This window comes from Eretmochelys imbricata, chromosome 19 (genome assembly GCF_965152235.1).
Source record: "Eretmochelys imbricata isolate rEreImb1 chromosome 19, rEreImb1.hap1, whole genome shotgun sequence".
In the NCBI taxonomy this organism is placed as follows: Eukaryota; Metazoa; Chordata; order Testudines; family Cheloniidae; genus Eretmochelys; species Eretmochelys imbricata.
This window is the reverse complement of record NC_135590.1, coordinates 8,082,545-8,108,556: the sequence shown is the minus strand read 5'-3', so window position 1 is coordinate 8,108,556 and position 26,012 is coordinate 8,082,545. Positions and strand designations below refer to the sequence as shown.

General features: G+C 45.5%; 1 protein-coding gene across 4 annotated transcripts; it reads right to left on the bottom strand.

Moving 5' to 3' along the window:
• Positions 1 to 2,372: 2,372 nt before the first annotated feature.
• Positions 2,373 to 25,276, bottom strand: ELOA (elongin A). Of its 4 annotated transcripts, XM_077837878.1 has the most exons (12): positions 25,123 to 25,253; positions 23,208 to 23,356; positions 17,542 to 17,598; positions 14,840 to 14,958; positions 12,727 to 13,942; positions 12,031 to 12,145; positions 11,282 to 11,437; positions 10,477 to 10,574; positions 7,293 to 7,473; positions 6,585 to 6,696; positions 5,616 to 5,767; positions 2,373 to 4,198 (listed from the first exon to the last, which is right to left on the bottom strand). In XM_077837878.1, the coding sequence occupies exons 2-12, from the start codon at positions 23,262 to 23,264 to the stop codon at positions 4,137 to 4,139; spliced, it is 2,325 nt and encodes a 774-aa protein (XP_077694004.1). In that variant the 5' UTR covers positions 23,265 to 23,356; positions 25,123 to 25,253; the 3' UTR covers positions 2,373 to 4,136. The 4 variants fall into 4 exon arrangements, with proteins under 4 accessions (XP_077694004.1, XP_077694002.1, XP_077694003.1 ...); XM_077837876.1 differs by lacking the exon at positions 23,208 to 23,356 and having other exon boundaries at positions 25,123 to 25,276; XM_077837877.1 differs by lacking the exon at positions 23,208 to 23,356 and having other exon boundaries at positions 11,282 to 11,434; positions 25,123 to 25,276.
• Positions 25,277 to 26,012: the final 736 nt, after the last annotated feature.

Below are 26,012 nucleotides of genomic sequence, written 5' to 3'. Positions count from 1 at the left end.
TTTAGCCCATGAACGCTTATGCCCAAATAAACTTGTTAGTCTCTAAGGTACCACAAGGACTCCTCGTTGTTTTTAGTGTCAGGAGAATCCCTCCCATCACTAAAGTGGCTATGCTGAGGCGCTATAGTAGTTTATGTTGCTTTAGCTTTAAGTGTAGACAAGCCCTAATACTTAGTGCCTTCTTTCCAATCCAGCAAAGGGACAGGATCTCTGGTCCCTGGAAGGTCCCTATTCTTATAGAAGGATTTTTGCCTACTGAAGACTCATAAAATTGGGTTCTCCTTCTGAATAATGCATATGGTGAACTTAAAATCACAGGAAATCCTATGTGGGGGTTTGGAGGACTGCTCCAGCTAGAGCCGATGTTGGAATTGGGGTGAGGTAAGTTACACTAATTGTACACTCTTGTACACTAATTAGCATGTGTGTAGGTTCTTTTATTGGTTTTAATGTTTTCTCTGTAGTGCTTTTATTACCTTAATAAAACAGGCTTGCTTAGAGAACGCTGTGTGGTAACATAAGCAGGGCAATTACCCTCTGACCTGGTCTCTGAGGAGAGAAGTGAAGCAGGCTGCTTTAGGCAGACTGTTTGTTGCTGGGAGTAACACTGAAGGCAAGGAACTGTTCAGCCAGGAAATTCTCTGATCAGAAGGGAGAGAGAGACAGATTTCCATCCAAGAGAGGCAATGGCTAGGGAGCCCCTTGCTGGACCACTGAAGGAAAATACCAGATGTTGTTGTCCTGAACTGTGACTGTGCCCAGTCCTGCAAACCCTACTCAGATGCTCACTCCCTCAGAAATAGCCATGTAATAGGTTGCAGAAGCAGGCCCTCCCAAGGGAAAGCCCGTTTCTTTTCTTAGCAGCCACAGGCAGACTCATGGGTCTGTCCCTTCCTCTCTTACAAGCCATTCCCACATACACCTGGAGAGGCCATTTTCTTATATTGCTTTACAGGTGTTTTTAATATCAATTTATGATCCTTGGTTCAGCCTGTGGCAGATAAAGAGGAAAGGATCTGAAAACTTGACAGACAACCGCTTAAATTCTGTTGCAAGCCTAGGATTTCACACTTATTTGCCAAAGCTTTTCAGTTTCCATCCATCTATCTATAGCCTCTAGAGAAGAAGGGACTTTTGAGAATGAAAAGTAAACAGGAAATAGGGCTATCAGATTAAAAAGCAAACTTCAGCTCATTAGCAATATCAAGCAATCATACTTTCTAATTTGCTATTTCATTATGTTCAGTTATCACCAGAGCCAGAAAGGAACAGACAGACACTGTCCAGTGTTTTGGCTTTTATTGAGACATGATTTTCTTCTTTTCATATAACTTATCTAATTAAAATATTAATCTCCATAGTTACCACAAAAAAGTAACATAGAAAATTGTATATACACAGTTGGGGACCAAAGTACAAATGCAAGTCAGCACAACTCTCCCTCCTGCCCACATCACTCATCTCACCCAGCCAAAGCACTCCAGGGGAGGGGAGTGGGAGGCGGAGAAAGGAGGTGTTGGGTCCTGGATGGTTTCTTTGCACACAGTATAGCACAGAAAATTGCACAAGTTTAACATGTTGAATGCTGGAAGAGATTGGAAACTGAGCAAGCAATTTTACTCTACAGCTGGCTTAGTTTGTGTCTCACCAAAATAATTCCTCCCCCTCAGTAAAAGCTGTTCAAATTCTTTCAGCCTGGGAGATTTAGTGTCTGACTGAAAAAAAGAAAGCACCTTGCAAGGGAGTGTTGGTCTCATACGAAGAAGGATCTGCTCCTCATTGAGGAAGTGGATTGAAATGTTATGGGATGAGAAGCAACAATATTTGTATTGCATCTTTCCCCACTAATCCACCAAAATAGGCTAAACTACTGACAGATGACAGGGTCTGCAATGAGAGAACTGGTTTTAATGGGATGATGTACCCACAGTCCAGATATGGATATCTAAACTGTAATAATGCTAGGTAGCAATTTAATGGTGCCCGAGAGGATTCTCAAGGTTCTTTAGAAGTGGCTCCACCATGGCCCAGACACAGATGAGTCTTCCCTTTTCCCCACACCCCAAGTAAAAAACAGAAATAAATGGTAGCACAGCAGTTGGCAGAAGATTATATATTGTTACCTAATTAAAAATACAGCAAATTAAATACAGCAAAATGCAAGAGCAAAAAGGCATTATTTTACAGCACAGTACACACTGAAATGCCGCACAGTAACAGGATTAAAGCATCTGGGACTTTAACAAATTTACGGCACACAAGATTCTGAGAAAACTCTTCCAAGATCTTCAAAATTAAAAACAAGAAGTGGGGCTTTCATGATGTTCAAATGCCTAAATAGAAAGCTTTCCCCCCCACCCACCCAAGTCCTCTGTGGTATACGCTTCACAGCAAAGTTCCCTCAGGCCAGCATACACGGCCAAGTCCACTTGTTCAGGGTTTTCCAGTCAAGAAAATATGGTCATGTCGTTGAGCAGCTACCACCAAGAGCAGCAGCCAGCACTGCCTCCTTTCCTACAAGGAGAGCAGAATGTCCTACGGAGTCAGAGACAGCAGTTGCATTTAGGAGCACTTCAAATGGGTCTGAGACCTGGACGGTTTCCATTTCCAGATCCAGTTATAGAGCCCATCAGATAGGCTTGATCCATCAACAGCAGGACAGGTTCCCTCAGAGCACCACCAGCTCTCACCCAGTCCAACCTCTGCTAGCAGGGCTCCAGGTAAACTTGCTTTCACATCTGTCGAGACAGATTCAGTGCTTGTGCTGAAGGATTTTATACCCTACAGAGAGAGACTTCCTAGTAGTGTCGCTCACTTGAAACTGTGCCAGAAGCAGCTGCAGTCACAGTGAAATTCTGCTCATTTAACTGAAGTCACAGTCCCAACATCCTTACCCATGACCACCTTCATGATGGAGTTTTGAGCCAAAGTTCCCTGGTTACTTTTCAACCAATCTCAACAGAGGCCGCTGACTCAAAGGTAAAATCTCACCCCTCCCTTTCACAGCTGGGATTTTTCCCTCAGACATCAGGTGCAATCACCATGTGTTTTGAATTTGTATTGTAGAGTTTGCACCAACATAAGACATGATTCACTTTCCCCATGAAGTGGTTTTACTTTAAAAAAAAAAAAAAAAAAAACACTAAAGCTTTTGCTTTTTCCAGCAATAATTTACAGGGGAAAAGGCAGGATTTAAGTGCCAGCTTTTAGACACAGAAAATCCTTTCCAATGCTGTGTGATGCTTGGGAAACTAGATAAAACTGCTTCCTTCTGCTAAAAGAAAACCAATTCCTTCATTGGTTTTGTTAAAATTGTTCTGGCTTCCAGAGTCCGATCTAAAACCCAAAAGGGCGATTAAAATTTCAATTTTGGCACAGTGATATTTCTCCCAAAAGAATTCTCGTGTTTTTCCAATACACCGAAGAAGAGAACAGCGGGAGAAGGGTCCTCAGAATTCGCACACAACAGTTTAAGCATCTGTACACGGAGATCAGAGAGGTTGAGAGCTGGGATTCATGAACGTACACAACTGGAGAGTGATGCCTCAGACCCAACCAGCCTGCTGAAGGACTGGTGAGCAGACTGGCCTCCAGCATTACCTATTTCAGATAGGACTTGACATGTAGTGGGCATGAAATCAAGGAAGAGTCTCCCATTGTAACAGCGTCCACATGGAGGGAAGGGGCTCCAACTCAAGTCACCGGGAAAGAGACAGGGTCCTTCTACCAGGACTGGGGTGGGGGTGGGGGGTGACAAATAATATCTGGGGGAAATATTAATTAAAACCATTTTGTAAATTTATTAAGAGGTTAAATAGCAACATCAGTCTCTGGACCTTCCCTTCTCAGCAGATACCAAGACTTCACATTTTCTGAAGGTTTCATAATTCTGAACGTGGTGGTTTTGATAGAAATTGGGGGCAAGGCAGGGGAGGCAGAGAAAGGGACAGGAGGGCTGGCTTGAAAAATACTGTGCTGTCATCCTTGTGCAGGTTTTTTAAGCCTCTCACAGCTGCTGCAGCCTCCATGGAGCATACTGAGGAAAGGACTCGGAGCTCCTTGGGTGCCTTCCTTCCCCTCCACCTTCAATGCCGCTCCCCCACAAGAGAGGAATTCCCATCTCTCTCCTGAGCAGCTTATCTTCGAGAGAACCTGTTTTTGAATGCTTTGATAGTCTTCGCCATCATGGGTGCAATTTCTGAAACAAAGGGAAAAAAACAGAACTAAGAGTAGTGGTACAAAGAATCACAAGAACAGAGAACTGGTTACCTAGTTGCAGCTCTCATGATCCCACTGGCATCCAAGTAGCACAAGCCAACGTTGTAGCTTCCAGTTCTATTGGCTAAGACGTGGAGAAGACCTATTGGGATCTTCTATTTCAGCCCCAGGCCAGTAAAGAATTGCTCCCTACAATACATTCCCCAGTGCTTTATCCAGTCTAGTTTTACATGATTCAAGTTAGAGTCCTGCAAATCTTCAGATATCTGCAAACCATGTTTGTGGATTGGATGCGGATACAAAATTGTGTATCTGTGCAGGGCTCTAATTCAAGCAATGGGGTTTTCACTGCCTTCTGGGAGGCTATGCCATGGTCTGATCATCATTGGGAAAAGCAAGGCCCCAACGTGGTGGAAAAGCGATTGAACTAACTAGGAGTCCAAGGTTCACCCATCCTCCCCCTACTAACCGCACAATATCAGCATCTGCTAGTGCTGCCTTTAAAAGAAAGGCTGGCCAGCAGGCCAGAGGATTTTGAACAGCTTTAAATTTTTGGGAGCATTCAAATCATGTGCCACACTCAGAATTTTCCAAAGAGCAGCAGACTTGGTAGCTCTGACTAAGAACCTCAGCTGGTCTTCTAGATCTTTCCACTGATAACATGGCAAACCTGTGAAAGGCATTTACCCTCCTCATTTGTTGGCCATAAATCTCAGGTGCCTATCAAGGTGATATCTAAGCAGCAAACATGGTCATGTCGCTCAGCGGGCATCTTCCTTCTGCCAGTTTTTTTCTCTCCCCCTCCTCCTCCTCTCCATGGTGAACTACCCATGAGAGGGATGCAGTTATCCACGGAAGATTAACAAAAGCGGTGGGATTTGCATTTTAAGCTGAACATACTCAGGGCTGCGCTCAGTCCGTGACCACAATCCAACAAACCTCACTTAAATCTGAGACTAAATTCCAGCCTATTTTTGTGAATAGGTTTAGTGAGAGCACCTGCCACTGCTGAATATTTCAGACACCCAAGATATAGGAATTTATCCTTGCAAGACCCCTCTGAGACAGGTCGGTATTGTCAGTTTTACAGACACGGAAACTGAGGCAGAGAAACTGACTTCCCCCAAGGTTGCCCAGGAAATATATGGCAGAGGTGGGTAATGAAACCAAGTCTCTGCGTCCACCACAAGACCATTTCTAAAGCTTTGCAGCAATCTGAACCATTTCTGCCACCCTTCGCTTTAACAGGAGGGTTGGAAAAGGAACCCCCCTCTCTAGAGTCATCCCCCTGCTAACCCTGTATCAATCTCTTCCATGCATGGTCAGTCAGTGGTTAAAGCTCATCGTAACGATAGCTAGAAATAACTAGCGCCGACAGCGATGCCTGCATAACTCACTCTTCACTGGTGGTTTCCTGGGGTCATAGCCGGAGGTGGCGCTGCCTGGAGATGGGCCAGAATGGGCACTGCTGGTGCTGGGCCCATCATAGGACTGCTCCTCCTCGGGCTGGGCATAACTTCTACCCGGTGTGAACAGGACTGGTTTTATCCTGCAATTCAGAGAAACGTGGAGGAGCTACAAACAGTTCCAATGACGGAATCAATTCATATCTGTGCCACGCGCGGGTAGCGGCTGTGTCGATACGCCCTTCTCTCTGTCCCACCCACACAACTTGCTGCACAACTGAGGTGGAGCTCCCCAGCAACATGACTGAACTGCACTTATTACCTTGCCAACAATTCATCTTCAGTGTCCAGTGAACGGGGGATCATTAGCCCCATTTCACAGATTAGGAAACAGGGACAGAGACTAAGTGTCTTGCCCAAAGCTACAGAGTCAGACAGTCGAGGAGCCAAGATTAAAACTGGCTCCTAGTCCAGTGCTCGAACATTAGACCAGGCCACTCTCAGCACTGTGTATAGCATTCCGACATGTTCAATGGCTGCCAAGGAACATTCCACAGATAGAAGGGACCTGAGAAGTTTTTCCCAGCCCAGGCCTGTGCTGCAGGGTCCCAGTGTCTCCTGCCAGAACAGATGGCCTAAGTTACTCCTGCAGCAAACCAGGGAACTGGGAGAGCTTAAACACAAGAGCTTGGCAGGTGAGATAGATGCTTGTCTATTGTTTTTAGATTTATTCACATGCCATCGATTGCTAATGAGTGGCAAACCTCTCCCTCCCCGTTAGTCACAGTGGAAAGGATCTAAAGGCAGGGGGAACCTCCTTTCTCCTGTTCCCTTCCCTCCAGCCTCCATAATACAGCAGGGATTCTTTGTGCTCAGGAGACAACCTGCTGGGTTTCTCCCACTGCCCAGCACCCTAAGGAAAGGTTCTCACCGGACAGGTTGGGGAGGTTTAAGACTCACTTGATCTTCTCTGGTACAGCAGCTCCTCCAGTTCCAAATTTCTCTTGTCTCCTCCGCACATCCCGAGGTGGCTTTGCTGCTGAATTGACGAATGCCATCTTGGCCACTCTGCCTGCAGAGGGAGAGAAAACACACCCCTTAGGATCCAGCCACGAGTGGGTCCTCTGAACTCACTGTCACAAAGCACCGATCCCACCTCTATGCTCCCTGGTGGAAGCACCGGCCACCACATCCTCACCCTTTCACTCCATTACATGGGGCAGAGTTCCCTCCCTGACCCTGTACCCCTCTGCTACCGAGCTTCATGCTTGAGAGAGGCCAGACTGATAGATCTGTGGAGAGAGAATTTCAGAACAGCCCTGGAGTGCCCTATCAATAACTTCAATTCCAACCTGGGGGAGCTACCCTAGGAACGAAACGAGATTTTAGTCTCCGTGACCGCTGATGTCCCCACAGGGAGGGACAGTAGCCGGTTTTGCTATGGAACAAATCTCTTAGGAACTGAACTGAGGCTTGCAAAGCCATTTAAGCGGGCCCATCATGCAGACAACAGTGATTTGGGACAGCTTCTAACCGAGGCCCGATTTGAACCAGCCACCTAGACAGACATCCCTTCCTTTCAACTCCAGCACGAAGAATCACAACCCCCCCCATTCACCAGTCCCTCTCCCTTCTGGTCGCCCCCGCATCACCCAGTGCCTGCTTTACCTTTGGGTTTGTTGGCATGAGCTGAGCGGATGTTCTGTGTTAACATGAGCAGCCGCTGTTCTCGGGCATCATGGAGTCGGAGGTACATCTCCCTCCAGGACTCAAACTCTTCTGGCTTCTCCTTCTTGAAGTCCCGGATGCAGTGATTCTGCCACAGCTGATCCGTGTCCTCAATTAAAACCTGGAGACAGACCCACGAGTTACCTCAGACAGTTTCCTGGGCTCTCTCCAGAGAGCATAAGCTCAGATCTTTAACCCACGTGTCACCTAGTGGCCCTCCTCCCTTCACATACCATTACCCCTAGTGCTATTAAGTAGTTCACAAGTCTAGCATGTCCCAGCTACATGAATCAAGCAGTGAGGTAATGACTCTTCCCAAGAAGTTCCGCTAGGTTCCTTATTACACTCAGCTCATCCCAGTTTACAGGGTTGTGTCATGCTGCCCTCCTACCATGCTCATCCAATAGACTGCAGGGACCTTAGGCAAAGGGCAGAATTTCACAGTAGCCTCAGTACTTAAGTCTATTCGCCCCCTATGGGGCAGTTATCTATTTCACATCAGCACAGCAAAGCCCAAAGGTGCAGTGTGAAAACCCCCTGTTGCCTTCCAAAAAGTAGAGCTGGAAACTTGGCCACGGCAAAGGAGGAGTCTATACCACTGGCTAGGCTCTTCTCAAATGAAAGAGCATCTGCTTTAATGCAAACTGCTCCTTCCAGCTGGATTCAGAAGCACTGTGATTAGCTTATAAGGAGTTCCAGGCCAGATCCTCCATTGGTCTTTACAGAGGGCATGTGCTATCCCTCCTGCATGATGGGAAATCATGGTGTGCTGCAGGGAAGCAGGCTGCCAATGTATTTTGCTCTCATGTTATCTTTGGTGGGCAGGGGAAAGAGAAGGAAGTGGTGGCATTCCTCTGACTCTCACCGTGATTTACACTGGAGCGGTACCACCACATGCTAGCATGAGCAGAAGTGGAGCCATCTCCAAGCCTCAGCTGCCGGTGCTGCAGTTGGTTGCCCTGAACTAACAGATGTGGCAAGCACCACGCACCTCCGTAGGAGCGGTCAGGGTGTTCAGCACCAATCCGCCTCCCGAGATTAATGTAACCAGAGTAAACAAGGAGGCAGGACCTCAATACTACTTAGAAGGAAGTGGGGGATGCCAAAACCCATGACCAGACTAGGGGTGCTCCTGAAAGACATCTGGGGCACCAGCTCAGAGCTGGGAGCTCTGTCAGTCTCATTATCCACTCAGCAGCTGGGCCTGGTGCTATGAACACTGGCTTCCTGCAGTGCAAAGCAACAAGTAAGATTATCCACTGCCAAAGACCTGGGACGCAGCCAGCCACATTTAGTTCAAAACCAGAACATTTCCAGCCTCATAAGACACTTTCCCTATCAGGCAAAACCCTCCTGGCATTCTGAACCTCTTGCTGTTAGTGCAACTGCATACTGGGTTGTATTCACATGCAGCTCTGAGAAGCCAACCACATGCTCCTAGCACAGTGAGGGTAAGCACCATGCTGGGAGATCCCAATAGGTGGCCTGGCAAACCATTGGCACTGAGGGAAAATTGGTTTCGGGTCCAAATTCCAGAGAGCCTGGAAGCTGAGGGAGCATGAAGGAGATACAGATTTCAAGAGAGACAGGAAATGGCTGATGAGCCCCAGTAGCCTGGGACCCAACCAAGGCTGATTTTAACACTAACCCCTGTCAGACGCACCTCATCTGTGGTGTGGGATATCCTGGTGTGAAAATGAGCCAGAAAGAGTTAAGCAACCAGCAGGCTAACATGACCCAGATCAACCTTTAAGAACATATTGGAGAAGAACTGACATGGTAAACAGGGCCATTTCTTGTAGATGGTTATCAAAGCCATGTTAGATAGATCAGAGTGCTCGAAACTTTGTATGGTCAAAGAATTAGAAGTAAATACTAATTGTATTTGTCTGTGTTTTCCTATATCTGTTAGAAACTTCACAATGTGATCTCATTAACTGATAGATGATAAACTTCTCTTCCCATCTGTTACTATGTTCTATTAATTTAGAAATCAAAAGGGAATATTATATTTAGATGAAACTTGGGTGTAATAATATCATTGTCTATATTTCTCTTTGAAGTTTGTAGTACATTGTCTATGAACTACTTGAATGGATAATTACCTTTTGCTGATGAATACAACTAATTACTTGTGTATACATACGAAATAGGAGGTTTTGCTTCAAAGCCACAATGTTTAGTACCTATTCCTCACCCAGGGAATACCTGCTGTGCTACCTGATGTCAAGAGGCTAGCACAGCCTGCCAGAGATCAATAAAAGAACTCTGTCATCTCAAGTCTGCCTGAACCTTATCGGGGAGGTTTTGAGTTGCAAGACTGGGAAGCTGACACCCTATTTGGATTACTCTGCTATTTCTCAGGGAAGAATGTGTACAGCCTCTGCACAGGGACTGCCTGTTGGATTATAACTGATGGAATTGATTCTGAAAGAACATTTTGCAACTCAGCAGCTCATCATCTCTACTATGAAACTGACCCAAGAACTTTATTCATATCTGTATGTATAATGATCTTTTAACCATAATCACTCTTTTTAATAAATCTTAGTTTAGTTAATAAGTGGTTGTATGGGTGTAATTTGGGTAAAGTATGAAATATTCATTGACCTGGTGGGCAATATGTCTGATCCTTTGGGATTGGTAGAATTTTATGTATGGTGAACAAGATTTTAAGTAATCCTCATCATATTTGACTTGGCTATCTGGGTGGAAGCCCAGGGCTGGATTGCTTTAAGGAAGCTGTATTTTTGGCTTCTGGGTAACCAGTAAGATATTGCAGAAGCTGTTTTGTTGCTGGCTTGGTGAATCTAATTATTAGAATAATCCACCAGTTTTGGGGATTGTCTGCCCCATTCTTTGCTGTTTGCCCTGCTTGAGCAATCGCAGGATGGCCCTTCCAGGCAACACGGTCACACCAGAAATACTGGCTGCTGACGGGGAAGCGAGGCTCGGTGGCAGGAGATAAATTGTGACAAGAATGAAGAGTTGGGTGACCTCTTCCAAAGCCTTTCAGCCATGGTCCACGTCTTCTCCTCCCAATGAGGACAGAATGTTACCCATGCATGGAAATATCAGCATTCCCCTCCTGCCCATCTCCCGCCTCCGAGTTGGAGACACCTACGTGATTACATTCCTCAATGCGATACAGTTGATCAGGGGTGCATCTCTCCAATACTGGCTCCAACACTGAAAAAGGAACTCCACCGACTTCATAGATTGCTACAGGAGAGTGAGAGAGAGACCAACAGTGTTTATCTGACTCCTTTCAGCATGAGGGAAAGCGTTTAACAGAGCTTACTGGTAAACACATGGGTCATTGCAGCCACCAGAGAAATGCAGAAGACCACGGCAGCTGTTAAATAGCTCACAGCAATACTACACAGCAGTTTAAAACAGGAAGGGCAGGAAAGAGGAATATACCGTATCCACCTGCTGCAGAGAGAATTTACAGGCAGCAGAATTTGAGCAAGTCATAGGGCCCAACACCTCTATTCCTGCAAAAGAGTGCTATGGGTAATCTTAACCATATGTGGGCACTTGTCACCTCCCTAGTCAAAACCCCAATTCTGTGCCTTATTTCTAACAGTGCAGTGCTCTCCAGACGTAAGCTGGGGCACTGGCTCAGTACTGACACAGAGGAAGAACACCCTCCACCAATTCCTGCAGCAATAGTACTTCCATGCAGTCTCCCATCCAAGTACTAGCCTAACCCATTCCTGCTTAGCTTGCTAAGTGATTTGACTGTAAAGTGTAGAAAGCCAGGTGCTCCCTGGAGATATAAACGCAGGTTAACAACTCACTGCACCGCATGACACCTATGAGTAGCATTCCACCGGTATTCAGAACTAGTCAGCAGAAGCACAGAACTCTCCTCACACTGACAGTGGATGATTACACCTTTAAAGCAAAGCAGGAATGATACTCACAGTCAATATTGTTGTTGAGGACTCTGATGCACTGCTCATATAGAGACATCATCTTGGGGAGGTAGGCAGATTTAGAACCCGAATACACTTGCATCTTGGAATTCAGCCTGCGTCCTGTAAAGCCAGCCTCACCCTCCTCAATGGGCGAGGACACTGCTGTGGTCAGAGGACAGGGGGGAAAGAAAAGAAACAAGACCGGCATCATGGTTTCACCTGAGTGCTAAGAGCATCTTGAACTGCAGAGCAAGTCCTGAGCAATTATTGAGACAGATCAAGGTTAATACAGCAGGCTCAGAGGCACATGCATAGCCTGGTCAGCCGACCTCTAATGTGACTGCAGCCCCTTTACTTGTGCCTGAATTGAGTCATGCGCCAAAGGACACATAATCAAAGCTCATGCTTCAGAATGAGCCAACCACTTCAGGGTCAGGAAGGACTCTCCCCTGTCCCTCCCAAAATGTACAAAGTGGGGAGGAGGGGAGTCATCTTCTGCTGAAAGACCAGGTTTTGGCCCCTGCCAGAGGCAGAACAGTGGCCCCTAAGAATATAAGGCCTTAAGTCCCCTGAGCTTTGGACTGGTACTGAGGCTGGATAGGGAGAGGTCACACAAAGTGAATCACAGGGACATACTGGATTCTGCACATGGAGGTTAATCATACCAAAATCTCCCTCCTCCTCTATCCCCCCAAAAAGCACCCGAGGACTCTTCCAGTCCCAAAGATTCTGCCCATCCCCTGACCAGCACATACTTTTCCTCTTTGTCTGAGAGAAGGTAATCAACTCGAGAGAGGGAAGTGGGCGATAATTTGCCTGAATTGCAGGCAAAGGGATATCTGGTAACGTTGGCATCACATCAATGGGGATCTGGAGGGAGAGAAATCACAAAACTGAACAGAGATAAAAGGAGGGAGATAACATGCACAGAAGCTGGTAGGATGTATTCATTTAAAACAGTTTAATAACCCACATGACGATGATCAGCCTGCACCAGGGCATAGCCTCAGGCTGAGATTTCAATCCTGTCCATGTTATCAGTGGATGAGCCCAAGGCAATTTCAGCATAGAACACAACCATGAGCCTCCTAGCATCCCCACACTCACTAACATGAGAGTCACTCATACCGGTATATGCTACAGAGTATTGTGCTCAATGACACTAGTAAGAAGCCAAGTGTGGGATGGATCATCTCACCCAACAGCAGAAATGTCGCTCAGAAGGAGGCATTACCAAATGTGGTCCCATGGAGTACCTGATGGGACATCCCCACGTATCAGGTTTCACAGCCCCACAGAACACCAGCCCTATGCTAAATTCAGTATCTCAGATGGCAAAGAGGACATGAATTAATCCTAAGCACCTGCCAAGTAGGGCAGAGAATCCCTGGTATGGAAGGTGGCACTTACCAATGTCCGTTTGTTCATATTCAGACTCTCTGAGATCTTACCTTTTTTGGTTTGGATGTCCCAGATGGCTTCTTCTCTGCCCTTTTATCGCTTGTCTGCTTGTGACTTGTGTTCTTTCGGCTCGAGTCTGAGCTCTTGGTACTGGCTTTAGACCCATTTTGCTTGCCATGCCCTCTGTTTCTCTCAGGGGCTGGAGGAGGAGGGGGTTTAACCACTTTTTTCTTCTTTTTCTGGGGCTGGTCATAGCTGAGGTATGACTCAAAGGACATTTTAGGCTGCTCATATTCATCCTCCACTTCCACCTCCCCAAAACTCGGTGAGAAACCCACAGATTTTTTGTCTGAGTCAGAGGCTTTGGATTTGCCCTCAGTAGTCTTTAAGCTGCTAGAAAGCCCCTTCTCTTTGCTCCTGTTTGAGGAGTTACCCTCTAACTTCCGTTTCTCCCGATCCATGTTGGATATCTCCAGGCTTAGCCTGGACTTTTCCAGTTTGGCTCTCTCAGAGTCCCGGTGTTTTTGCTTCTTATGGTTGTCAACAGCCTCCTCCAAGTGAGGTTGTGACTTTTCCTTCCTGGAGCCACCACTTTCTCTGTTCTTCTCCCTCTTGGTGCTGTCTAAAGTCCTGAGCTTCTCCTTGCTGCCACCTGCTGAGGGAGCCTCTCGGACCTGCTCCTTGAAAGAGGACTTGTGCAGTCTTTCTGGGCTAAAGGCAGAGGTCCTCACCTCCCCCTTGGTGTCCAGTCGCTGCTTCTCCTTGTGAGAGGACTTGTGCTCTTTGCTCCGAGTCAGGTTTCCTTTGTCTTGGGATTCGCTGGGATTCCTTTCGTGGCTTCCCACCAGCTTGTCCTGAAAGCTCTGGCCTTTATTAGCTTTCCGATGAAACACTGTCTGCTCCACCTCTTGTTCCTCAGAGGCAGAGTGATCCATGTACAGTTCCTGAGGGCTCTCTCTCAGCTCAGGTGACAAAGCGTGCCCATAGTCCGAGTATTCCTGATCTGAGGAGTGCACTGGGGAAGCTCTGCCCCAGCCCTTGTCCTCCTGGCTGCCATAGCTGATGGCCTCATGGGCTCTCTCAGGCTCTGAATACCTTTTGGCCTTCTTCTCTCTGTAGTTTGGCTCATATGATTGGCTGCAGGAAGGCTGGAATGCTTCCGAGTAGTCCTGCTCAGCTTCCTCATCCTCTTTTGGGGAAGGCTCTCGCTGCCGTTTTCTAGAGCTGCTTCTCTCATAGTCACGTTCTTCTGAATCAATATTATTTCTAAGAGATACAAAGACAACCCAATAGTTAGACAAAAACCCACTAACAAGAATAAAAGGAACGACTTCCTGAGGACATTACGTATGGGAACCAGGTACACAGAAGAATAAGAGTGTCTGGAGGTTGAACATAGTAAAAACATTGATGATTCTTTCCTGCACAATGTTCAGGGCTTTATTGGTAGTGTCTCCAGTACAGAAATCTTCAAGTCCTAACTAACCAGGACTGAAGATTTCCCAGCAATCTGGGAGAGTGCAAAGCAGCTCAAGACAGAGGAAGAATGCATGGGGCCATACTGGGCTACATTCTCCTAATTACATACACTGGCATGCAGGGCTACAGCAGCCATTACAATCCAATCTCTAGTACCACAGAGTCATGAGTTAGGCCACAGAAGAGGTCAATTCAATCAGCCAATCCTTCTCCCTGGAGCCACAGCACTGTTCCTACAACAAACTTGCTAGTATTAACCAAAGGGCTGAGTTTTCGTAACAGCTGTTTTCATTGGCTCACAGAAAGAGGATTTCCACACTGCTTTGTACCTATAGTTTCCTCTCTAGTTTTACAACATTAGGGAAGTGAGATGTAGGGTTTGTCTCCTGCTTTCTTGAAGACATTTTCTAGGTGTCTAGCATCTCTCTCTCCCCATTACACTACCATTTCTTGAAAGAAAAACTTTACTCCGACCTGAAACTGCAGTAGTCAGCAACTCTGTGGCCACTGTAGGCAGGAAACTTACCCCACAATGAGGTAAGCACTTCATGCAGAGTTATCACTCTGATGTTATGAGTATTTTGAAGCTTAGCCTTATTTCCAAGGCCACAGAAATCTAGCATCACCTCCACTGGGAGATTTAATGCAGCTTATCCAGCGAGACAAATGGATAGGCTAGCTTACCGCTCTACTTCTTGAGGGACTGGCACCAGTTTCTTCCATCTGGCTACTAGGTTCTTGGCAAAGTCTCCCACCAGCTCATGTTTCCGTAAGCCATTCACAGTCTTCCCTACACCAGTCTCCTGCAAGAAAGATGCAAGACATCAGCTGATCTCTGCAAACGAGTCTCAGCATTGGTCATCCCAAAACAGGTTTGTCAAAGTCAAACTACCAGATCCACTTGATTACCCAGAACCCTCAAGTTAACGGCCTCAAGAAAGCTAGACTAAATTTAACCGTTTCAATGCTACCTAAACATACCAGATACACAGGCAAAGTGTCCTTCTATTGCATCACCAGCTTCCAATTTGGCAACAGAAAGAGAGCGGCCACAGCAAGAGTTCACACCAGGCCATGTTAGAGTTGCTATGAAACTCTTTTTTACTAAAAGGGTTTAAATAAAAAGATCTGGAATTCCACCAAGCTCCGATGATAGATTCAGGAGGGGAGCAGCAACAAAACAAGTGTGAACTCAAATAGTCTGTTTTCAAGCAAATGCCCTTAAGAATATACGATAAGTGGAATGGTTTTGCTCAAATTTCTTCCAGGAGGTGTCAGTGTTTAAGAAGACAGAACTCAACGCTCATCAACCAATCCAAGAATGCTGATGAGATCATCATGGTGCAATGGAGAGATGGCCAAAGCAATTGAGTGTTTAGGGTAGGAATTGTACCAGACTTGTGCTCAATATTTAGTAAAGAGAAAGAAATTCACATTCAGTTGATGGTGAAGAGTCAGAAATGTTCCATCACAGTGCTAGGAGGTCATCTGTCAGATAAGTCACAGGAAAAAGGGTCATGACCACTTTCAGATACAGATTTTAAGTAGGGCTTTCAAGCGATTAAAAAAATTACAAGTATTGTAATGCAATCTCTTTATCGTGAAAGTTGAATTTACCCCCCCCCAAAAAACTGCATTCAAAAATAAAACAATGTAAAACTTTAGAGTCTACAAGTCCACTCAGTCCTACTTCTTGTTTAGCCAATCGCTCAGACAAACAAGTTTGTTTTCATTTGCAGGAGATAATGTTGCCCACTTCTTGTTTACAATGTCATCTGAAAGTGAGAACAAGCATTTGCATAGTGCTGTTGTAGCCGGCATCATAAGATATTTACGTGCCAGATGTGCTAAAGATTCTTATGTCTCTTCATGCTTCAACCACCATTCCATAGGACATGCGTCCATGCTCATGACGGGTTCTGTTTGATAACAGTTCAAAGCAGTGCAGACCAACATGTTCATTTTCATCATCTCAGTCAGATGCCACCAGCAGAAGGCTGATTTTCTTTTTTGGTGATTCAGGTTCTGTAGTTTCAACATCGGAGTGTTGCTCTTTTAAGACTTCTGAAAGCATGCTCCACACCTCATCCCTCTCAGATTTTGGAAAGCACTTCAGATTCTTCAAGCCTGGGTCAAGTGTTGTAGCTATCTTTAGAAATCTCACATTGGTACCTTCTTTGGATTTTGTCAAATCTGCAGCAAGTGTTCTTAAAACGATCATCATCTGCAGGATCATCATCCGAGATTGCTATAACATGAAATATACGGCAGAATGCGGGTAAAACAGAGCCAGAGATATACAATTCTCCCCCAAGGAGTTCAGTCAAAAATGTAATTAATGCATTTTTTTTTTTTAAATGAGCATCATCCGTATGGAAGCATGTCCTCTGGAATGGTGGCCAAAGCTGAAGGGGCATACGAATGTTTAGCATATTTGGCACAGAAATACCTTGCTGTGTTGGCTACAAAAGTGCCATGCGAATGCCTGTTCTCACTTTCAGGTGACATTGTAAATAAGAAGCAGGCAGCAGTATCTCCTGCAAATGCAAACAAACTTGTTTGTTTTAGCGATTGACTGAACAAGAAGCAGGACTGAGTGGACTGGTAGGCTCTCAAGTTTTACACTGTTTTGGTTTTGAGTGCAGTTATGTAACAAAACAAAATCTACATTTGTAAGTTGCACTTTCATGATAAAGAGATTGCACTACAGTACTTGTATGAGGTGAATTGAAAAAATACTATTTCTTTTGTTTATCTTTTTACAGTGAAAATATTTGTAACAAATAATATAAAGTGAGCACTGTATACTTTGTATTCTGGGTTGTTATTGAAATAAATATATTTGAAAATGTACAAAAAATTCCACAAATATTTAATAAATTTCAATTGGTATTCTATTGTTTAACAGTGCATTTAAAACTGCGATTAATCAAGATTAATTTTTTTCAGTTAATCGCATGGGTTAACTGCGATTAATCAACAGCCCTAATTTTAAGGTCTTGAGGCCATTACGATAATCTAGTCTGAACCCCCTGTACAACAGGCCAATATCCACCCACGGATTCCAGCATCAAGCCCTATAACTTGTGATTTAACTAGATCATCTGTTTTAGAAAGAGATCCAATCTTGGTTTAATGACTCCAAGTGATGGAGTATTCATCACATCCCTGGGTAATCCATTGCAATGGTTGATCACTTTTAATTTACACCTTGTTTCCAATTTGATGCTGATTTCAGCTTCACTTGGCTTTAGCCCTACATGGCATTTTCCATAAGAACTGAGCGTTAGCCCCAATATCCTAGTCACATTTCAATTTAGGGAGACATTTTGTTACTCTGTTCCATGAAAGGTACCATAAAAATATAAGATTGTTATAGTTCTTACCACAAGGATGTCAACCGTGATAGGCAACTCAGAAAGTCTCTTCAGACTTTTCAGCAGCTGCAGAGACAACAAGGGAAGTGTTTAGACTTATCATACTAATCACATACTGAGATTAGAAAGGAAGAAAATTCTGCACTGTAGCACTGTATGGGAGCTTATTAGAGATGTCTGAGCAACAAACTTCTCTAAACTCATATCCACAAACAGCTGTTATCTGACTTCAAATCAAGCTACTAAGGTGGTGAACATGTAGAGGACTGATTCAAAGAAATATAACGTTTTGTTGCAGAAAGAGAGGGGAAGTCTGCAAGGCAGCAGCATTACGGATGCATCAAAGGTTAATTTGCACTGCTGTCACTTGAGAATCTCAAAGTGCAACCCCTCAGACAGAGACAAACACCTGCAAGATCTCTATCAAACGTTCTTACAACTACAGTACCCACCTGCTGAAGTAAAGCAACAGATTGACAGAGCCAGAAGAGTACTCAGAAGTCACCTACTAAAGGACAGGCCCAACAAAGAAAGTAACAGAACGCTACTAGCCATCACCTTCAGCCCCCGTCTAAAACCTGTCCAGGGCATTCTCAAGGGTCTACAATCTATCCTGAAGGATGCTCCCTCACTCTCACAGACCTTAGGAGACAGGACATTCCTTGCTTACAGACAGCCCCCCAACCTGAAGCAAATACTCACCAGCAACCATACACCACACAACAGAACCACTAACCCAGGAACCTATCTTTGCAACAAAGCCCATTGCCAACTGTGTCCACATATCTATTCAGGGGACACCATCATAAGACCTAATCTCATCAGCCACACTATCAGAGGCTCGTTCACCTGCACATCTACCAATGTGATATATGCCAGCAATGCTCCTCTGCCATGTACATTGGCCAAACTGGACAGTCTCTACATAGAAGACTAAATGGACACAAATCAGATGTCAAGAATAACAACATTCAAAAACCAGTCGGAGAACACTTCAATTTCCCTGGTCACTCTATTACAGACCTAAAAGTCGCAATATTACAACAACAAAAACTTCAAAACAGACTGCAACGAGAGACTGCTGAATTGGAATTAAATTGCAAACTGGACACCATTAAATTAGGCTTGAATAAAGACTGGGAGTGGATGGGTCATTACACAAAGTAAAACTATTTCCACATGCTTATTCCCCCCACCCCACTGTTACTCACACCTTCTTGTCAACTGTTGGAAATGGGCCATCCTGATTATCACTACAAAAGGTTTTTTTCTCCTGCTGATAGTAGTTCACCTTAATTGATCACTCTCGTTATAGTGTGTATGGCAACACCCATTTTTTCATGTTCTGTGTGTGTGTGTGTGTGTGTGTGTGTGTGTGTGTGTGTGTGTGTGTCTTCCTACTGTATTTTCCACGGCATGCATCCGATGAAGTGGGTTTTAGGCCACAAAAGCTTATGCTCAAATAAATTTGTTCGTCTCTAAGGTGCCACAAGACGACCTCGCTCTTTTTGCTGATACAGACTAACACGGCTGCTACTCTGAAACCTGTCAAAGTGCACTGTAAGCATTAAGTCGCAGCACTTCTGTGAAGTATTATCTCCACTTTACTCACGGAGAATGGAAACACCGATGAGATTATCCAGAGTCACACAGCAAGTTTGTAAAAGGGATGGATATAAAACCCAGGGCCAGCATTTTCAGAAGTGTCCAGTGATTTTTGATGCCCATCTTGGGATCTCTTCAAGGGCACTTTCTGAAAATCAATTTATTAGAGCATAAGCTTTCATGAGCTACAGCTCACTTCATCGGATGCTCCGATGAAGCATCCGATGAAGTGAGCTGTAGCTCACGAAAGCTTATGCTCTAATAAATTGGTTAGTCTCTAAGGTGCCACAAAGTACTCCTTTTCTTTTTGCGAATACAGACTAACATGGCTGCTACTCTGAAACCTTTCTGAAAATCGTGCCTGAGCACGCACCCTCCAAGAATCAGGCCCCTTTCAAAAGTCTGAGTGTTCAGCATCTAAAATCAAGACACTATCATAGCACCTATACACTCCCATCATAGCTCAGAGCTCAGTTGTTTTGTGTGCTATACAAACACAAAAGACGATGACATCCATGACCCAGAAGCACTTACCTTTAAAATTAACATTAATTTTGGGGTGTGATTAGACATTCTACTAACCTCAGCCATTAAAAGTATCCTTCCAGTGCCAGATTATAAAAGTTATACATTGATGACTGAACAAAATAAGTTTTGACATATATTTGAAAGATGCTTTGACTTTCCAAAACTTAACATAAGAAAAGCAGAAGTTCATCTATCCTAAAGAACTAATGGGATGGCTTCTGCTCACTGCAGAGGGCTGATCACCACTTCTCCATGGTTGAAGGTTAATTTGTCTGTTGGTCTCAAAGTATTTAAACCAACCGTGGCTTTTTAGCACCGTTGTTCTGAAATACTGAAGGGGACACTGAATTATCCCCCACGTGCTCCAACAATAATTAACTGATTCTTAAATTCACCCTCCCTGCTACCCCACCCAGATTATACATCCAGGTGAAGGAACCCCATCGGATCATGAGGTCTGGAGCCTGGATATCAAGCATTGGGATGGAAGTTATACCTCCATTTTTGACTGATTGGTCTTGTTGATGTAAATCCTCTTGTCATCTGCTCTCCCAAGATAACTCCTTTCATATCGTTTAGATTGCTACGAATTAAGTAGCAGGTGCTACTGTCGAGTAACAACGTTCCTTCTTCCTTCACCCCAGCTCTATTATCATGACACTCCTCAGCAGATAGTTTGGGGGAAACAAGGGGCTACTGAGCCCTAGTCTGTTGCTGCTCCACACAAGGATCTCTGATAAAACTGGGCACCAACACCACAGGTCAAGTTTGCATCTCACATTTGATGGCCTAGAAATAAGTGCTACCTAAGTACAACCAAGAAGAGTAACCAATCCTCTTGCAGATCACAGCAATGTAACAAGATACTCTAATCACTCCCTCTAGTTACAGAGAAGACAATATTTTTAAAAGGGTCCCAAATAAATCAGATAGGAAGTTGCCATCTGCAGGGCCGGCTCCAGCGTTTTTGCCGCCCCAAGCAGCAAAAAAAAACAAAACAAAAAACCTTGCCACCGAACACGCAGGTGGAGTGATGGTGCGGCCGCTGAACTGCTGCCAGCGACCGAAGAGTTGCGTCCCCGCCGCCGAATTGCCGCCAAGCATGAAACGTGCTGTGATGGAGTGGCCGCCGAGGGCAGATTGCCGCCCCAGAGCCCAATTTCCTGCCGCCCCTTTACATTTGCCGCCTCAGGCACCTGCTTGGTTCGCTGGTGCCTGGAGCCGGCCCTGCCACGTTGACAGTTTGAGTATGACATAGGGAATGCATCTCCCACTGGAATAAGCTCTGCATTCCTTAAGGCAGTGATGGACAATCTGTGGCCCGCAGGCAGCCTATCAGGGTAATCTGCTGGCCGGCCGTGCAAATGTAAGCAAATTGCCTGGCAGCCTGCCAGTGGATTACCCTGACAGGTCGCAGGTTGCCCACCACTGCCTTAAGGTCTACATCAGAGGGCTGTACAATTGCAGTGTCAACTAAGACACCAATCTCAGTTAAGGAATCACAGCAAATTGTAGATGGAGAGATATTGGAACCATTCAGACAATTGCTTGGACATTTAGGATTGTTCCCCATTGCACATTTCCTAGGGGTTCGGCCTATCTAATTTCAAACCTCTCAGGCAATGGAACATCCACCACTTCCCTGCGGAGACTATACAGACACCTAAAAGATCCCACTATTAGAATGTTTTCCCCTTTATATTTACTCCAAGTTTTCTCTTTAATTTCATCCCAGTTGTGTTCTAATTATACTTCCTTATAGCATACTCAGCAATTCCTCTCACTCCTTGGTTATTTGTAGCTTTTAGGGCCCTGTCTTGATGAGCAAAAAGGGTGCATTTTTCAATCAAGTTAGTTTGGAAAACATGCTTGGAAAAACTCCTGTGTTAAGATTTGAGGGCTCTTTCAATCATGCTAAGCTAACCCGAATTGATATAACAATTGAATCACATCCTTCCTTACCCATCAAGGCAGAGTCTAGCTTTCAGTGTGTACATATATAAAGACATGTTATATGCTGTTTTCATAATCCGTAATTCAGAAGGTTTTCCAGCTGAGTTGCAAACTTTTAAATGAACACTGTCAGACGCAAGACTTTCTTTTGGTTACTTCTGTCGCCAGCAGCACCTTAGGGTACATCCACACTATGAAGACTATACTGACATAGCCCAATAGTGTAGACAAAGCCTATACAAACAGAATGGGTTTATCTGTCAGTATAGGAACACCACTTCCTTGAAGTTAGGTTTCTGTTGACAGAGCTTCTTTCATGACACAGCAGCATCTACCCTGGGGGCGATGTCAGCATAGCTATGACTGTCAGGGTGGGTTTTTCCCCCCCACACCCCTGATCGATGTAGCTATGCCAATATAACTTTTCAGTGTTGACCAGGCCTTAGGTTGCTAAAACAGTTCTCTGTAATAGTCAAACTCACTTATTATATACATTACTTGCTTATTTACCACTGTCCAAGGAGAATGAATCACAAAACAGTTTCAGTTTTGTGCCTAGACTGCATGACCTCTGGAGCAGGGAAACTGTATTCAGGTGTGTTTTTATAGCACAATTGCGGCCTTTAGGTACCACAAAACAAAACAACTTTCATTCCCAAGTCTCATGCCCTACCACAATGCTTCTGTTGAAAACATGTGTTGAGAAAGTTTAAACAAAGCTTTTGGATTTTTTGCTTAATAAACTTGAGCCTAATCTAACAGGTACCCACCTATGAAGTAGTACTGTGAAGCATCATATTGTTTATTTTAATTGAACCGCTCATTTTCCTTTTTAATGTTTTTTAAATAACCAGACCATTGCAATGCTAACAAGGCATATATATTTCAGATTATTGCAACATAGCTTGGTCCCATTCTCTTCAACAACATTTTATGTTGCTTGTATGTTCCCCTCTCTCCTTTCAGCAGGAAACAAGCAGTTTTGAAAGGACACAAAATACACAATACAGCTCCAGTGTAACTGTTTTAGAGTTTTCACCCCCTCCACTGGAAAATATGGTTGCTTCCAACTCATGACAACAGCATTCAAAGTCTCCCACAGAGCGCTCTGTGCCAGCACTCTGAGGTTGTCGCAAAAAATAATATTAATACTTAGCATGTTTCAGCAGTAGAACTCAGAGCACTTTACAAAAGTGGATAAACATCGTTATTCCCATATTCTAGATAAGCTGGGCCACCAGCCAGTAACCAGATGCTTTCGAGGACGGTCCAAGAAACCTTGAGCTAGACAGCGATGTCTCAGTTTCCCCATTTGTAAAATAGAGATAATACTCTCAGAAAGGTGTTTTGAGGGTTAATGTTACTAACACCCTGAAACAATGAGTGCTATGAAAAGTGTATAGCATGTTAACTCCAGACAGAAGTAACAAGAAAATAAACCCCATAAAAATGCAATTTTCTCACTGTATCACTGATGCATGTGCACAAAAAGAGATCTAACCTATAGACCATGAGTAATAATGTCTTGCAATGCCAAAATGAGTTGTCACACACAGTAGATTGTGTAGATCTTCATAGTATAAACTTACCTCTATCTTACATGATTTGATGAGCAGTGAAATATATAAAACTTCAAGTCTCAACATCAGCTCTCCTTGAACATCTGAGTTAGCACTCTAAGATGAGTGGGACAGTTCATATCTCTCAGAGTTAAGGCTGTTTTACTCAGTTTCTTGCACTAATTAGTTTAAAAGGAGATTTAATTCTATCAGTGCAAAATGTGTGTGTAGACCAGCACTTACTGGTTTAGATTTTGCAGATGTAGAAAACCAAGTGCATACATTTCCACAACAACAGATAGATACTTCCCCCACCCCGATCCTGCCCCCCAGTGAAAACTTGGATTCTAGAGAACAAGGTAGCAGCATAAGTGAGGTGCCAGTACACAGACTCAGTCAGAGTCCTGAATTTACAGATGGAGAAGAGGCACAGAAGCCTTGTCTATAGCAGGAATCATCAATTGTTGACAATGGGAACCAGCAATGGATGCAGCTGAATTGGTGCTAAACACAGTTTAACTGCAAGGACAGATCAGAGTGAACTGAGTTCAGCACTGTCTCATCTCCAACTGTTGCTGACAATGGATGTCCGCAACATAACTTTCCAAGTGGAGACAAAGGTATATAGGCTAAACAACTTGCCAGAGAACAGAGAGGGAATCTCCAAGTCAGAGCCAGAGTTAGAACCCAGGAGCTCTAGGCTTCCAGCTCAGGCCAGGACTCTCTAGAAAGAAGAGCCCACTGTAGCTTAAATTAAATTTCTTTAAATTCCCCTGAGCAGTTTCAGCCAAACAGCCAAAGCTTTGGTTTACCATTGCCTTTCACTATGATCACACCCAGAATATTACATTAGGAATTACAGGTTTCCACCATAACTCTCAGCATCACTGGGGAAGGACCTTCCAGAAACAAGTTCCCTCAGCAGATTTATGTTATTTGTTTCACTAACTGCAGTCCATATCTAGGACATAAAAAAAGACATCCACACATGCAGAATAACCCATCCCAGAGGGGCAGGTATCCCCCTCGGAGTCCATTCTGAAATCCTATTGAATTTATTCCTTGTTTAAGAGTCTTTTTGTAGGATGCAAGTTAGGGACCCGGGAGTCTCCAGAGCCTACTGATTTGGTTAGGGCCTGGATATGGACCCCCTAAAAATATTGCAAGCACACTCAGGACTGCTGCTGCTGCAACTTCCCCACTGCTTGGCACATACTGAACCACTTGTGCGTTCAAACACATGTAGCCCACCGAAGGGTCATCCCCAGCAGGACCGCCCTCACTGCGATATCCCCCAGACCCAACTCCTCTCAGTCAGTTCCTCTTCTATGGCCCCCTCTGCTAGAGCCTCTCTCTCCTAGCCTTCTCCCCGTATATTCCCTATAGCTCCCCCAGAAGTCTTCTCAGGAGCTGAGCCAGCCCCCTTCTCTTGATCCCTTCTCCCCATGTCCCCAGCATGGGACCCAGGAAAGTGGACCTCCATCGATCCCTTGGGGCCCTGGAATGGGACCCCAGCCCCCCTTCTCCCTCACAGCAGCCCTTAGAGGACAGCTCAGAAACTGTCCCTCCCCCGGTTCCCTGCCCCCAGTGACCCTTGGAATCCCCCCCTCCAACCCTCCCTCCCCTGGATCCCTGCCCCCCCCCCCCCATTTGCCCCCAGCGACCCTTGGAATGCCCCCCCGCCAACCCTCCTAACCCTGGATCCCTGCCCCCCCATTTGCCCCCAGTGACCCTTGGAAGGGCCCCCCAGCCCTCCCGACCCGGGATCCTCTGCCTGGCAGCGGCCCTCGGACGGCCCCTCACTCCCCCGTGTTCGCCTGAGTTCGGGGGTATTCGCGGGTGGCCCGCGCCCTCCCGCCCCGACACCCGCCGGAGGGGGCCCGGGCGCTCGCAGCCCCCAAGCCCGCCTCCCGCCCGCACCGCCCCCTCCCGTCGGCGCCGTTACCTTCTTAGGTTCCGAACTGCCGGAGAGTCGCGACTGCAGCTTCCCCACAACTTCCAGCACCGATTCCGCCATTTTTACTGCTGGAGAGGCCTCCGTGGCGGAAACGGCTTCACCGCCCACCGACAACACTGAGCTTCCCCGTCCGTCGCCGCCATCTTCGCTCCTGGCAGGAAACGGAAACCAGACGTCTGGTCAACAGCCAGTCGCCATCCTGGGTGCTGGCAGGACGCTACTGCGCCGAGAGGGGTCAGCCGCCATTTTGGATACTGGCCATAAGCTTCCGTATTGAACGGACCCGCTGCCATCTTGGATATTGGCAAGAAGCTTCTGTGCTTAGGGGCAACCGCCATCTTGGTTGCTGGCAAGAGGCTTGTCTACCACCATGGGCCACTGAGAGGCCAGCTACCCCCTTTCTATTGGTTTTTCAGTGGCTCCCTCACTGGGGCTATAAAGACAGGTGCCATCCCTCATACCCTATTGACCTGGGCACCAGGAGGCCCATATCTGCACTGCTGCCTTGTGCCCCCCCCCCGTGCCATGTCAGAGACTGAGTTGCCATGGCACCGATACACGGTGGCACCCCGGGACCCCTTGCGAGTGATTCCCGATAATGCAGTTCCCCCCCTCTTACAACACACAGTCTGGGGAGAGATGGAGACTGTGGGTTTTGTGTAAGGGCTCGTAATGACCCCATGGCTCGGCAGGCGCAGGGATCATTACACACAGGCGTGGCGGACTTCCATTGGTTTCATCGTTTCGACACAGAGCATCAATGCTTTTTTTTTTTTTTTTTAGATTTTTATCTACTTAAATTTTCACAGTTGTGGGAAATTTGGTGTGTGTGTGTGTGGGGGGGGAGTAATATCAGATAGTAATTGTTTCCTGACAGA

Excerpts from the sequence above, each read along its gene's own strand:
- ELOA (XM_077837876.1), bottom strand. The coding sequence starts at position 25,194 with ATGGCGGAATCGGTGCTGGAAGTTGTGGGGAAGCTGCAGTCGCGACTC. Across the intron at positions 13,943-14,839 it reads GTCCCTCAAGAAGTAGAGCG|AAATAATATTGATTCAGAAG; the intron begins GTAAGCTAGCCT and ends TGTATCTCTTAG. Across the intron at positions 12,146-12,726 it reads GGACATCCAAACCAAAAAAG|ATCCCCATTGATGTGATGCC; the intron begins GTAAGATCTCAG and ends CTCTCCCTCCAG.